Raw genomic sequence first — 14,693 nt, 5'->3', positions numbered from 1 at the left:
CTTCCTGGCCCCAGGGGCTGATGGCATTTGTGCTCCCTCAGGTTCATCTCCCCACACCAGCACCATGGGGGTGCTGAGGCCTGCTCTGGGCAGTGCAAACAGGGGCTCCTGAGGCAGTGCTGCCGTGTCTGTGCCTGCAAGGATGCGGCCCCTGTGTGAGCTGGGGGAGAGGCCAGGGCTGCCCAGGGGGGATGTTGTTGGCAGGGGCATGAGGACGCTCTGGGACGCTGCCCTGGGGTGTCCAGCGCAGTGGGGATGGATCAGCCCCTGCTCTGCTGCTCCTTCCCGTCTCCCCCAGGGCCCTTGCAGAGCCCCAGCCCTGCTGTTTGCCCCCAGCCTGCCCAGGGCCAGCCTGGGGCTGCTCACGGGGCTTTTCTGTGCTGAGCATTGGCCTGGGCGTGTTCTGGAGAGAGCCTGGGCAAGGAGCCTGGAGCCCCCAGGCCCTGCCCTGAGGCGTCAGCGCTGCCCCAGCAGTGCCCATGGCCTGTCCCTGCTGCAGCCCCGGCACTGCCACCCCCAGCCCTGTGCCTGGCCCTGAGAGCCCTCAGGCCCTACAGCAACACCAGGGCCAGGAGGGCAGCGGGGCAGGGCCACGGCAGCAGCACTGGCAGCACCAAGGGCTGCTGCTCATGGGCACAGCTGCTGTGCCAGCCCTGATCTGCCCCCAGCTCTGCACACAGACATTGCTGCTGCAGCTGCAGAGAAGGGAACAAAAGGGGCATCTCTGCAGAAATCTTGCCCAGGAGATCCTTCAGTTCTTTTAAAGCCACCAAGAGTGCAGCCCTTCATTAGCACAGTTTGTGGCCACAGGGAAATTGGAGTGAAACAAAATGAGAAATGGCACCAAGAATGGCTTTTCTTAATGGACAATATTAAAAATGTAAAACACAGAGAAAACAACCACAACCAAACCAACAAGAAATATCAAAGATAAGTTTTATTACAAGTGATTTGCAGAAATTGGCCAGCAATTTAATGGTCCCAAAAACATCCAGTCATCTGTCTACACACTGCAGCCTTGAGCTCCTGGTTCCTCAGGCTGTAGATGAGGGGGTTCAGGGCTGGAGTCACCACCGAGTAAAGAACTGAAAGTGCAGGATCCAGGGATGGGGAGGAGATTGAGGGGGGCTTCAGGTGAGCAAACAGGGCAGTGCTGAGGAACAGGGAGACCACGGCCAGGTGAGGGAGGCAGGTGGAAAAGGCTTTGTGCCGTCCCTGCTCAGAGGGGATCCTCAGCACAGCCCTGAAGATCTGCACATAGGAGAAAACAATGAACACAAAACAACCAAATACCAAGCAGACACTAACAGCAAGAAGCCCAAATTCCCTGAGGTAGGATTTGGAGCAGGAGAGCTTGAGGATCGCTGGGATTTCACAGAAGAACTGACCCAGGGCATTGCCATGGCACAGGGGCAGGGAAAATGTATTGGCTGTGTGCAGGAGAGCATTGAGAAAGGCACTGGCCCAGGCAGCTGCTGCCATGTGGGCACAAGCTCTGCTGCCCAGGAGGGTCCCGTAGTGCAGGGGTTTGCAGATGGACACGTAGCAGTCGTAGCACATGACAGTGAGGAGACAAAACTCTGCTGACATGAAAAACATAAAGAAAAGAACCTGTGCGGCACATCCTGTATAGGAGATGTTCCTGGTGTCCCAGAGGGAATTGTGCATGGCTTTGGGGACAGTGATGCAGATGAAGCCCACATCACTGAGGGCCAGGTTGAGTAGGAAGAAGAACATGGGGCTGTGCAGGTGGTGGCCGCAGGCTGTGGCGCTGATGACGAGGCCGTTGGCCAGGAGGGCAGCCAGGGAGATGCCCAGGAAGAGGCAGAATTGCAGGAGCTGCAGCTGCCTCGTGTCTGCCAATGGCAGCAGGAGGAAGTGGCTGATGGAGCTGCTGTTGGACATTTGTGGTGTCTTGGCATGGGGATCTGTAAAAAGAGTAATCATGGAATAGTTCAGTTTGGAGAGGACTTTGAATATCCCAGCACAGCTTGGTGGCACTTTCCCCCCACTGCCTGCCCAGGGCTCTGCTGCCTGGAGCTGTCCCTGCCTGCAGCTGCTTCCCTGTGCCCAGGGCTGGGCCCTGCCAGTGCTGCCAGAGCCCAGCCCAGCCCTGGGGGCTCAGCTCTGCCCTGCAGTGCCCTCCCAGCTCAGGCACTGCCCAGGGGCAGCTCTGGCTCTGCAGGCTCTGATGGCAACGTCAGAGCAACCCTGAGGAGGCTGGAAAAGTGATTCTGGTGCTGCCTGCAAGGGGCCCTCTGCTGATTTCTTTCATTGTCTGGTTTATAAAGATCTCAGAGAACATGTTTGTTTTTTTTTTCCTGAACCTGAACCGTGAGGTGAATACCTATGTGCAATTTCCCACCCAGGCTATCCAGAGATGTTGATTAAAATGCAGGATTTCCCCATTTTTGCAGCCCCTGCCTTGCTGTGCTCCCTGAATAACCTACTTGGAAATGTTCTAGAGTTATATATCATTCTGGGAGCAGTCCTGAACAATGCAGCACCCTCACCACACAAAAAGAACACATCCAAGCCTTACCAGCTATGTTTCCTTCCACCCAGATCTTGTCCCCCAGTGCTGGGAGCAGCTCCCAGGGCTGGCTCAGAGCTGTCCCTGGCAGGCAGCAGAGTCCCTGCCCCAGCACAGCGCCCTGGGCTGCAGGACCCTGCTCTGCAGGACAGCCCTGGGCACCCCTGGCTGCTCTACACAGGAGAGAAGCAGAGAATGTACTCACAGAGTCTGTAGGCATTGGCATGTTCCAGCTTTAGGAGAGGACTGCAGGAGCTGCAGCTGCATTGTCCTGCAGCCAGAGGTTCCTGTGCCAAGGGCTGGGAGTGATTCTCTCTCAGGCACTTGTCAGCCCCTTCCCAGCCCTGAGTGATTGAAGCTCTCTGTGCCTGTGTGCTGTGCCCGGGGTGGCTGCAGGCAGTGCCCCAGCCCTGCTGGGCTGGGAGAAGAGCTGCTCATCAAGAGAAATGTGGTTTTGAGCTCTGCTTGGTTGCCAGGAGCTGCCTCTGTGCCAGGAGCCCAGCCCAGCTGAGCAGCACAGACACAGCACAAGGACTTTAATGACCCTCTTGGGGCTTGTGATGAGGCCCTGAACATCAGAGGGAGATGATGAAACTGCTCAAGAACTCCAGGTCAGAATCCAACTCCGAAGTTTCTTGAAGTTTTAATGGGTCCCACAGAGGGACAGGAGAGAGAAAGTGTCTCCAGACCCCAGGCAGAGCAGAGAAATGCAGGCAGTGGTGACAGGTTTTTCAAAGGACTTTGGGTTTTGCTTTTGCCTTGGAATCTCTGAGAGGTTGTGCAATCCAATTATCTGCTGTAATTAGTCCCTTGAGAGGCTTTGTCAGTAATGACACTCAGTGGGGCTCATTAATGCTTCAAGATATTTTAGTTATTTTAAGGTACTTGGAGTTTCCCTTTTAAAACTGACTCTATGAGAGGTTTCTGCAATCATGGCCCCAATTATCTACTTTAACAAGTCCCTTGGGATTCTGAGTCAGTAACAACACTCAGTGGGGCTCATTAGTACTTCACAGTACTCAAAGTTTATTAAGGAACTACTTTTTGACACTGAGTCTGAGTGCTGTGTGTGATAATTGGCCTCCAATTATCTGCTTTAATGAGTCCCTTGGGAGCTTTGCATTGACACTCAGTGGGGCTCATTAATACTTTGAGATACTCAAGATGTTTAAGGCACTTTGGATTTTCCTTCCCACAACTGAGTATCTGAGTGGTTTTTGTGCAATCCTGGCCTCCCATTCTCTACTCCAAGGATTCCATGAGGAGCCTGTATTGGGGATGGACCTCATTGGGACCCATTAATGCTTCCAGATACTTTTGTGTTTCCTCTGACTTTGATTCCTGGAAAGGTTTGTGCAATCTCCTCTCAGGCCCTGAGGTTCCAGGGCTCAACTCCAAATGCACCACGGGGCTCATTAGGATCAAGCAAGTCCTGACAAACCATGGCTGTGCCTTGATTTCCCTCTGGTCTGGTGCAGTTCATTAGGAAGCCTTTTTTCCTGGAGTTATGGAGGAAGCTTTCAAAGAGTTTCTATTAAACCCACATTCCTATTTTCAAGAGTGTAAATTTCTCGTTAGAGAAGAGGTGATTGCAGCACTCTGCGACTGATATTGACCCAGAGTCTCTCCCAAGGAAGTCTGTCCTGGTCAGAGAAGCTGTGCCTTGAGCTCTGGCCCAGTGTGGACAACCTTGCTCCACATTCCCCAACCCCATCCTGTCTCCCATCACTCACCTGGGACCTACTTTGCTCAGAGAACTGCCTGCACTCAGTCAGAGAGGGATTTTCTTCCTTTTTTAGCAATCTAAAACTCCGAAGTTTCAGACACACTCTTCAAGTGTGCGCCAAGGCCAAGGTGCCACCATGGAGGTTCCCCTTCCCCAAGGCAGAACCATGCAAGGAATGTTTCAGATACACAGGAAGTTCTGCAAGAAACACAAATCCAGAGTTGGCTGAAGGCAGAATTAGACCAACTGCTGAAGGACAGACAAGCTTTGAACTCCTTGCAGCTCCAAGCTGCAGGTGGGTTGTTGGGAGGTGTGTGAGTGAGCCCAGAGTGAGGGCAAGGGAAATGCAGAGAGGCCTGGAAGTGCTTGTGTGCAGACAGGCAGTGGGGAAGGGCAGTGCTGGTCAATGCCCCATCCCTGGAAACATTCCAGTCCAGCTGGGAAAGGGCTCTGAACAACCTGATCTGCTGAAAGATGTCCCTGCTCATGGCCAGGGTTTGGATGAGATGAGCACTGCAGAGCTCTTGCCATCCAGACCATTCCAGGATTGCATGGGGACAAGGGGCTGCTCACTGCCCTCCATCCACTCCCCTGACTCCTCCTTGTCTCTGCTGGAGCCCACATCCAGCAGCCAAAGGCAGCCCCTGCTCTGGCCTTTCCCCCCTGCCCCAGGGGCTGCCAGAGCCAGGGGGGCACAGGTGACCTTTAGGCTCTGCAGGGCTCAGGCCCAGCAGCTGTGCCAGAGTCAGGGCTGAGGTGACACTCTGTGGGCTGGGGCAGAGGCCAGGCAGAAATGAGCCCTGAAGCAGCAGCTCTGCAGTGGTGGCCACCAGGCCCGGTTGCCAAGGGAGGCTTCTGGCCATGGCCTGGAAGCAGCTGCTGCTGCCAAGGTGCCTTTGGTGCCTCAGGCTCTCCCTGGCACAGCTGCCAGCACGGCACTCTGCACTTGTGCCCGAGCCGTTCCCTGTCTTGGGGCTGGCCTGGGGCTTTTCCTGCAGTGGGATCTGCCCTGGGCCTGGCACAGGAAAGGCAGTTCCTGCTGGAGCAGGAGGCTCTGCCTGTAATGGGATCAAACAACCCCACCAAGGCCCTGTTCACTTCCAAATTGGTTCCTAGAGCAATATTTCCTTATAATTGTTAGAGCTCCTATACTGTGGAGTAAATTACTCTGGTTTTTTATTGACTCTGTGGCGTAAATGAATCTTTCTATCAAATCCAGATCTGAATCAGTCATAGCTGTATTTAGAGAAATCTATCTGGTATTCTATCGTTTATCCTGTAGGACAAATTGCATTTTGGTTCAATTCCACCTGTTCAATCTTTCACACATAAACCTTTGGCAAAGTCTAGGCTAGGATTGGATCCAGCCAATCTCAGTCTACTCTTTTAGATTGAATTTTAAAAGTCTAGGCATCCTGGAGGGGTTTGAGGATCCACGGTGGCTGTTGGGTGTCATTTCTCCACCTCAGGACTCAGCAGGAGTTTCTCCAATGCAGAAATGAAGCTTTTGCCTGAAGCTCCCACTGTGCCCAGGACAGGAAGCCCTGGGAGTGTCTGGGACATCCCGGCTCTTTGGCAGCCTGGGCACTCCTGGGGTGTCACCGTGGAGCCCCCGTGAGTGCCTGTGACAGATGGGTGCCTTTGCAGCCCAAGGTGCCCTGGGATGTGCCCATGGCATGGCTGGGACTGCCTCTGCCCACAGGGCTCTTGAGCATCCCAGCTCAGGCCTGGCGCCAGAGTCCCTTGCCATGGCAACCATTTGCAGTCCCATTGCCAGGGCCAGGGGATGCCAGAAGGGATCCCAGAATGGGCTGAGTTGGGAGGGAGCCATCAGGATCCTGGAGTGCAACTGCTGGCCCTGCACAGGACAGCCCAACAATCCCAGCCTGGGCCTGGCAGCACTGTCCAAAGGCTGCTGGAGCTCAGAGAGCCCTGGAACTGTGACCTTTCCCTGGGAGCCTGTTCAGTGCCCCAGCAGCCTCTAGGGGAAAAACCTTTTCCTGAGATCCAAGCCAAAGCGGCCCCGAGTCAGCTCCAGCCGTTCCCTGCAGTCCTGTCTCTGGGTCCCAGAGGGAAGAGGTTCCCACAGCCCCCAGCCAGGGACCCGCTCCCAAGGCTGTTGCCAGGGCAGCCAGGGCTGGCACCAGCTGTGATGCTCGGTTTCCCCGGGCCTGGCTTTAGGAATGGGATTCCCCAATTTCCTGCTCCCGCTAAAACCGTGCCGCCCCTGGCTGCCCTCCAGCCTCCCACTGAAAGTACAAAAGGCAAAGATCCCAGGCTGAGATAAAAACAATTTACTGGTAACAGCAACAAGAAAAGGAACAAACAGGAATAGAAACAACGATAACAGAAAGGATAGACAAACTATATACAGGGAAAACTATAACAACACTGAGTCGCTCTTCCCAGCCATGTATTTTCTCCTGCCTGGAAAAAACACTATTCTCCTAGGGAGAGAGAGGGTTCTTTTCCTGCCCTGGGCAATGACAAGAGATGAGATCAAAAAAAATGACAGGGCCATGACCAGACCCTGACGTTCTTCAATCCCATCTCACATCATTGCCAGGGGCAGGGAAAGGGACAGGTGTCCTCCCCGCATGGATCATGGTAAATGTGAGTCACCAGAGCTCTTCCTAATGTGAGTCCTCTGATAGAGGATGGAGTTGGAGACTCACATGAAGCTCTTCCCACAGTCGGGGCACTCACAGGGCTTCCCTTACCGGTGACTCTGTTGGTGTTGGGTCAAGTGAGAGCTCTGGGTGAAGCTCTTCCCACACTGGGGACACTCGTGGGGCTTCTCCCCAGTGTGGATGCGCCGGTGGGTGACAAGGTTGGAGTTTTGCTTGAAGCCCTTCCCGCAGTCGGGGCAGCGGAAGGGCCTCTCATCAGTGTGAATCCGCTCGTGCAGGAGGAGAAGGGAGCTGGTGTGAAACCTCTTCCCACACTGGGGACACTTGTAGGGCCTCTCCCCAGTGTGGCTCATTTGGTGGATTATCAGCTGGCCCCTCCGGTTGAAGCCCTTCTCACATTCCCCACACTTGTATGGCCTTTCCTCAGCATGGGTGTTCTGGTGGCAGATCAGGCTGGAGCGGTAGCTGAAGCTCTTCCCACATTTCTCACACTCGTAGGGCCGTTCCCTGGTGTGGATCCTCTGGTGGCGGATCAGGTGGGAGCTCTGGCTGAAGCTCATCCCACATTCCCCACACTCGTGGGGCCTCTCCCCAGTGTGGATGCGCCGGTGCCTGACAAGGGTGGAGCTGCGCTTGAAGCCCTTCCTGCAGTCGGGGCAGCGGAAGGGCCTCTCATCAGTGTGAATCTGCTCGTGCATGAGGAGATGGGAGCTGGTGTGAAACCTCTTCCCACACTGGGGACACTCATAGGGCCTCTCCCCAGTGTGGATCCGCTGGTGTCTGATCAGTTGGGACCTGCAGCTGAAGCTCTTCCCACACTCCAAGCACTTGTGGGGCTTCTCCCCATCATGAAGCTGCTCAGAGGCCACCAGCTCCAAGCTCTGGCTCGATCTCCAGCCGCCTTCCTGGCACAGGGAGTGTCTTTCCTCCTCAGAGCACTCTTGGATGGGTTTGGAGCCCCTCCTCCTTTGGGATTTCTGAGGCTTTTCCTCCCTTTTGGATTCCTGTGTTGTGGAGCTGCTCGAAACAGCCTCTTCCATGAGGTTCTGCTGTAGGGATTTGTCCTCCCTGGTCTCCAACCTCTGCTCCTTGTCTGGGGGAGGAAGGACAAGGAGAGGATGGGATTTGCCTCCGTGCCAGAGGGAATGGGAAGGAGATCCCCCCAGTCCATCCCTGTTATGACAGTGTTGGCAGTGGGGTTGTCCTGCAGCCGGGGGCCGTGCTGGGCTGGGAGATGGAGCAGGAGAGAGGGGGAAAGGGGCACTGACTTCTTCCTCACCTGCCTGGCTGTCCTGGGACATTTTCCTCTTCCTTGCAGCCTCCTCCTCCATCCAGTCAAGGTTTGGGAATGACAAATCCTATTTTGTGGAAAAACAAGGGATGAGCATGTTGAGTTTGAAGGCCTCTCTGCCCAAGTCCATCTCTAGAAGTCACTGGGCATCTGGGGTCCATAAACGCCTCCCACACACCAAGATTCAGTCCCGAAAATGCCTCCCAGCATTTCCCTGTTTCTGGTCTCTCCTTTTGGTCTTCGGGGGTTCTCCCCTTTCCACCTGCTGGGGGTCACGCTTGTAATGGGGGTCCTCTGTCTACTCAGTCCCTGCCCTCCTCAGGCTCATGGGAGTCCCAGGAGTCAGAAAAGTTCTCCTCTTCTTCCATATTCCCCCCACAGGGATGGCGGGGGTTTGGGGTCCCTTCTCCCCTTATTCTCTGCTTTGGGGTGCAGGGGGTCCAAGGAGTCCCCCCTGCCCCTCTCCAGGCTGTTGAGGGTCCCGCCAATCGCGGCGCTCCCCCCTCTCTGGGCTCCCCACTTTGGGCTCCTGGGGGACACAGGGCTCTGCTCCTCCAGGCTGCCTCTGCCAGCAGCTGCCCACTGGGACCCCTCAATGTCCACCCAAGGGGCATTTTCCACTCACCTTTGGAGTTCTCCATTCTCCAGATATCCCCTCCCAAAAAACCCAACCCAAAGACCCCCCAGGATATCTGGGCCCAGCTCCCCCTCCCTGGTCACCTGTGGGATGGGGGGTGATGATCCCACGGGTGGGGGGCTGTGAATTCAGGGAGTGCTCAAGCTCGTGGTTCCTTCTCTGTTAAGGGTAGAAGGTTCTTAGCTCAGGAACTGGCTGACCTCATTCAGAGGGCTTTAAACTAGGTTTGAAGGGGGAAGGGGATGCAGCTGGGCTGCCTGGAAGCAGACCCAAGGGTGCTAAGCCTGAGTTAGGGCTGAAATCAGTAGCCCAGCTGAAGGGCATGTACACCAATGCACGTAGCATGGGTAACAAACAGGAGGAGCTGGGGATCATGGGGCAAGAGCAAAGCTGGGATGTAGTCACCATCACAGAAACGTGGTGGGATGACTCACACAGCTGGAGCACTGCACTCCATGGCTACAGGCTCTTCAGAAGAGACAGGAAAGGGAGAAGAGGTGGAGGGTGGCCCTTTATGATAAGAACGCTTTTAATGCAATAGGTATTAAAACAAATGAAGATTCAGTTGAATGGCTATGGGTGAGAATTAAGGGGAAAGCCAACAAGGCTGACATCCTACTGGGAGACTGTTATCATCCACCCAACCAGGAGGAAGAGATGGACAACTTATTCTATAAGCAGCTGGAGAATGTTTCAGGATCATCAGCCCTTGTTCTTGTAGGTGACTTCAACCTGCCAGACATCTGCTGGGAACTTAATACAGCAGAAATGAGGCAGTCCAGGAAATTTTTAGAGTGCATGGGTGATAACTTTTTGTCACAGTTGGTAGGTGAGCCCACCAGGGGAGAGACTATGTTGGATCTGTTGTTCACAAATAGAGATGGGCTGGTGGAAGATGTGGTGGTTGGAGGACGACTGGGGCAGAGTGATCATGAAATTATAGAGTTCTTGATAATTGGTGAAATCAGGAGGAACATCAATTGGACTTTTACATTGGACTTCCAGAGGGTAGACTTTGGCCTATATAGGAGACGCATTCAGAGAGTTCCTTGGGAAGCAGCCCTTAAGAATAAAGGAGTCCAGGAAAGGTGGGTGTTCTTCAAAACAGAGATTTTAAGGGCACAAGAACAGACTGTCCCTGTGTGCTGAAAGATGAGTCAACGAGGCAAATGCCCAGCCTGGATGGGCAAGGAGGTTTTGGATGAACTCAGGAATAAAAAGAGGATGCATCATTTTTGGAAGGAGGGTCAGGTGCCTTGGGAAGTATTTCAGGGGATTGCTAGAGCATGTAGGAAAAAATTAGGGAGGCTAAAGCTCAGTTTGAACTTAAAAAGGCAACTTCTGTAAAGGACAATACAAAATGTTTCTATAAATACATCAATGGTAAAAGGAAAGGCAAGGCCAACCGTTCCTCTCTGTTGGAAAAGGGAGGGAACTTAGTAACTGCAGATGAGGAGCAGGCAGAAGTGCTTAATGCCTTCTTTGCCTCAGTTTTCAGTGGGAAGATGACTTGTCCTCAGGACAACTGCCCTCCTGGGCTGGTAGATGGTGCCAGGGAGCAGAATGGTGCCCCTGTTATCCAGGAGGAGGCAGTCAGAGAACTGCTGAGCCACTTGGATGTTCATCAATCTCTGGGCCCAGATGGGATCCACCCCAGGGTGAGGAGGGAGCTGGCAGATGAGCTTGTGAAGCCACTCTCCATCAACTACCAACAGTCCTGGCTCACTGCTGAGGTTCCAGGTGACTGGAAGCTGCCAATGTGACACCCATTCACAAGAAGGGTGGGAAGGAGGATCCCAGTAATTATAGCCCAGTCAGCCTGACCTCAGTACCTGGTAAAGGTAATGGAGCAGTTTATATTGAGTGTCATCACACAGCACCTCCAGGATGGCCAGGGTGTCAGAGCCAGCCAGCATGGGTTTAGGAGGGGTGGGTCCTGTTTGACCAACCTGGTCTCCTTTGATGACCAGGTGACCTGCCTGGTGGATGCAGGAAGGGCTGTGGATGTCTGTTTGGACTTCAGCAAGGCCTTTGGCACTGTCTCCCACAGCACACTCCTGGATAAGCTGGCAGCCCGGGGCTTGGACAGGAGCACTCTTTGCAGGGTTAGGAACTGGCTGCATGGCCAGGCCCAGAGAGTGGTGGGGAATGGTGCTGCATCCAGCTGGGGACAGTCACCAGGGGTGTTCCTCAGGGGTCTGTGCTGGGGCCAGCTCTGTTCAGTATTTGTATTGACAACATGGATGCGGGTATTGAGTCTTTCATTAGTAAATTTGTAGATGACACTAAGCTGGGGACATTTGTTGATCTGTTGGCAGGTGGGAGGGCTCTGCAGAGAGACCTGAAATGGTTGGGTGGGTGGGCAGAGTGCAACAAGATGGAGTTTAATGAGTCCAAGTGCCAAGTCCTGCACTTTGGCCACAATAACCCCTGCAGTGCTCTAGGCTGGGGATGGTGTGGCTGGACAGTGCCCAGGCAGAAAGGGACCTGGGGGTTCTGCTCAGCAGCGGCTGAACATGAGCCTGCAGTGTGCCCAGGTGGCCAAGAGGGCCAATGGCACCTGGCCTGGATCAGGAATGGTGTGGCCAGCAGGAGCAGGGAGCTCATTCTTCCCCTGGACTCAGCACTGGTGAGGCCACACCTTGAGTGCTGTGTCCAGTTCTGGCCCCTCAGTTTAGGAAGGACCTTGAGACGCTGGAACGTGTCCAGAGGAGGCAACGAGGCTGGTGAGGGGCTTGGAAAACAAGCCAGAGGAAGAACGACTGAGGGAGCTGGGGGTGTTTAGCCTGGAGAAAAGGAGACTCAGAGGTGACCTTATCACTCTCTACAACTTCCTGAAGGGGGGTTGCAGACAGCTGGGGGTTGGTCTCTTTGTCCAGGCAGCAACTGACAGAAGGACAGGACACAGTCTTCAGCTGTGACAAGGGAAATATAGGTTGGATAGTAGGAAGAAGTTTTTCACGGAAAGAGTGATTAAATACTGGAATAGTCTGCCCGGGGAGGTGGTGGAGTCACCATCCCTGGATGTGTTTAAGAAGAGACTGGATGTGGCACTCGATGCCCTGATCCAGTTGAGGTGTCAGGGCTGGGTTGGACTCGATGATCTTGAAGGTCTCTTCCAACCTACACATTCTGTGATTCTGTGATGGGACCCTGACTGGGGTTACTGGGAGCCACCAGAGCCATCCTGAGAGTCAACTGGGAACACACTGGGAGCAACTGGGAATGACAGGATGCATACTGGTGACAACTGGGAGGTACTGGCAGGGACTGGGATAAAACTGGGGGCAACTGAACCACGCTGAGGGAACTGGGAGTGCCTGGCAATGACTACAAGGGCAACTGGGATATACTGGGAGTGCCTGAGACCATGCAGGTTGTGACTGGGACCACACTGGGAGCCACTGGGAATGTGCTGGTGGGAACTGGGACCAATTGTGAGTGACTGGGGCCCTGCTGGGAGAGACTGGCATCATACTGGGAGTGATGGGGGTTTTCTAGGGGTAACTGGGAGAACTGGGAACACAGCAGATGAAAGAAGGAGGAACTGGGAGCAATTGGGACCCTGCGTGGGGCAAATTGTACCATACTGGGGAATAATTGGGAATGACTTGGCTCATACTGGGAGTGCCAAGGAAACTGGAACCACACGGGGGTGTGTGGTTACTAATAAACCTCCTTCCCCCCAAAAAACAACAACCCAACCCAAACAAACAAACAAACAAAAAAACTCCCCAAAAACCCAAAACAAAACCAAATCAAAACCAAAAACCAAAACCAAAACCAACCAAACAAAACCACCTCCCGGGGACCCCCCCATGTCCCCCCGAGGGCCATCTGCGCCTCGCCTTTGGAGCCCTGCCAGCTCCAAACATCCCCCCAAAAACCCCAAGCCCAGGGAGCCCAAACCCGGGATATTTGGGGCGAGCTCCCCCTCCCCGGGCACCTGCGGGATGAGGCCGATGGTCCCGGGGCTGCTGCGGCTTCAGGGAGCGCTGGAGCCGCCCGCTCCCTCCTCTGCTCTTCTTCCTCCCGCTTCCCGCGGCCGCTCCGCCTCTTCCTCCCTCCCTCCTCCTCCTGCCCCGTTCCCGAACCCCTCGCAGCCCGCGGGACGAGCGGGGATGGAGCCGGGAAAGGTCGGAAGGCAGAGAGGGCCCAGGGGGATGCCAGGACTGGCAGTGACTGGGCTGTGCTGGGAGCACCTCATCACCCCCGGCAGGTGACATTTTATAGGGGACCCCCGTTCCAAGCCCCTCTGGGGGATGTTTTGCCCCCCCCCCAACCCGGGGTGGATTTTTGGGATTCTCTCTGCCATGGCCGCTTGAAGAGGCGCCTGTTTTGGGTTCCCAGGAAAACTCCCCTTCAAAGGGCAACACCACTCCCGGTGATTCCGGCAGCGGAGCCCCGGGGGGGGCTGGGGGTCCCAGGGGGGATTTGGGGGTCCCGGGAAGGTTTGGGGGTCCCTGGGCGGGGCCGGTGACAGAGCTGGGACCCCGAGCTGGGTCTGAACCTTCTCACTGTGCCCGGGCAGCGTCAGCGTGTTCAGGGAGATCCTGGGGCCCGGGGGGTCACCCCAAATCCCAGGGGAGCCCAAATGGCCAGGGAGCCCCTGCAGTGCCCCCAGCGCTGGATCTGCTGCAGGCAGGGGGGCACCAGCACTCGGCCCCCACCCCCCACCATCACAGGGGGGCAGAAACGGGGGAGGGGCACGGACAGGTCGGGGGGACCCCCAAAGTCCTGGGGGAGGGGACACGGGGGGACTCCCAGGAATCCCCGTGGGGGGATGAGGGGGGACCCAGGAGGAGTTTGGGGGGGCCGGGGGGGTCATGGGGGGACCCCCAGGAGTCTTGTGGGGGGTGGGGAGGGCAAAGAACAGGGCGACCCCCAGGATGGGTTTGGGGGGGATCTGGGCTGGAGCTTCCCTGGCAGTGGGATGGGGATGGGATCTGCCCATGGAATTCCATGGGAATGGGACAGCAGTGGGGTCCATCCTTGGAGGCCCCACGGGAATTCCCATGTTCCCAAATTTTGCCCTCCCAAATCCCACATTTCCCAATCCCACATTCCCACGGGAATTCTGCCCTCCCCCCCTTTATGCTCCAGTGCCTCCCGCCCATATCTGACACATTTCCAGAGCCATTCCAGGCAGGAGTGCCCCAGGGCATTTGTCACTTCCTCAGCCTGGATCTCCTCCTGTTCCCGGCGCCTCTTGGTGACCTGGGCAGCGCCGTGGCCACCAGGAATCCCCCGGATCCCCGGGGGCTCGGGGGGAATGCCAGGAGTGGGAGTGACTGGGCTGTACTGGGATCCTACTGGGATCCTGCTGGGAGTGAGCAGGAGCAGCGGGATGGCTCCAGGGCTGGGGCTGGGGGCGCTCCTGGGGGGGCCAGGGGGAGTGGGACCCCCGGCCCCGGGACCCTGACCCGCCATTCCCGGCCCCGGGACCCCCCTGCTCCCCTTATCCTGCACAGGGACCCCCTGAATCCCCCATTTCTGAACACCAGCACCCCCTGCTCCCCTTTTCCCGGCCATCCCATGGCTCCCAGCCTCCAGACTTCCCCTGTGCTTGACTTTGGGATGGTAAGGAATGCCTTGGACCCCCATTCCTGCCTTTCCCAACCCCCAGCCCCACCTTTCTTCCAAACCAGAGACTCCCTGAACTCCCCCTTCCCAAACACTCTGAGTGTCCCCACCCTGGTTCCCCCTTTTTGGGAAACCCTGAATTTTCCTTTCTTGGGCTCAAGGACCCCCTGGAACTCCCTTCTACCTCTCCAAGTCCCTGCTCCCCATTTCCCTGACCCTGAGACCCCCCTGCACCCCCATTCCTGAGAACCCAGGTGCCCTTTTACCCCTTTGCCCTGCCCTGAGACCCCCCT

The 14,693-nt window shown here is 55.8% G+C and overlaps 1 protein-coding gene across 1 annotated transcript; it reads right to left on the bottom strand.

Moving 5' to 3' along the window:
* Window positions 1-972: 972 nt before the first annotated feature.
* Window positions 973-1,905, bottom strand: LOC310923592 (olfactory receptor 14J1-like; the record flags this gene model as incomplete). The annotated part of the gene is made up of 1 exon (XM_083885537.1): window positions 973-1,905. One exon carries the CDS (start codon window positions 1,903-1,905, stop codon window positions 973-975), a length of 933 nt encoding a protein of 310 aa, XP_083741663.1.
* Between the last annotated feature and the right edge of the window lie 12,788 nt (window positions 1,906-14,693).

Source organism: Zosterops lateralis (assembly GCF_965231275.1).
Source record: "Zosterops lateralis genome assembly, contig: HAP1_HAP1_SCAFFOLD_125, whole genome shotgun sequence".
Taxonomy (NCBI): Eukaryota; Metazoa; Chordata; class Aves; order Passeriformes; family Zosteropidae; genus Zosterops; species Zosterops lateralis.
The sequence above is the reverse complement of the archived record's forward strand: the minus strand, read 5'-3'. Positions and strand labels throughout refer to the sequence as shown.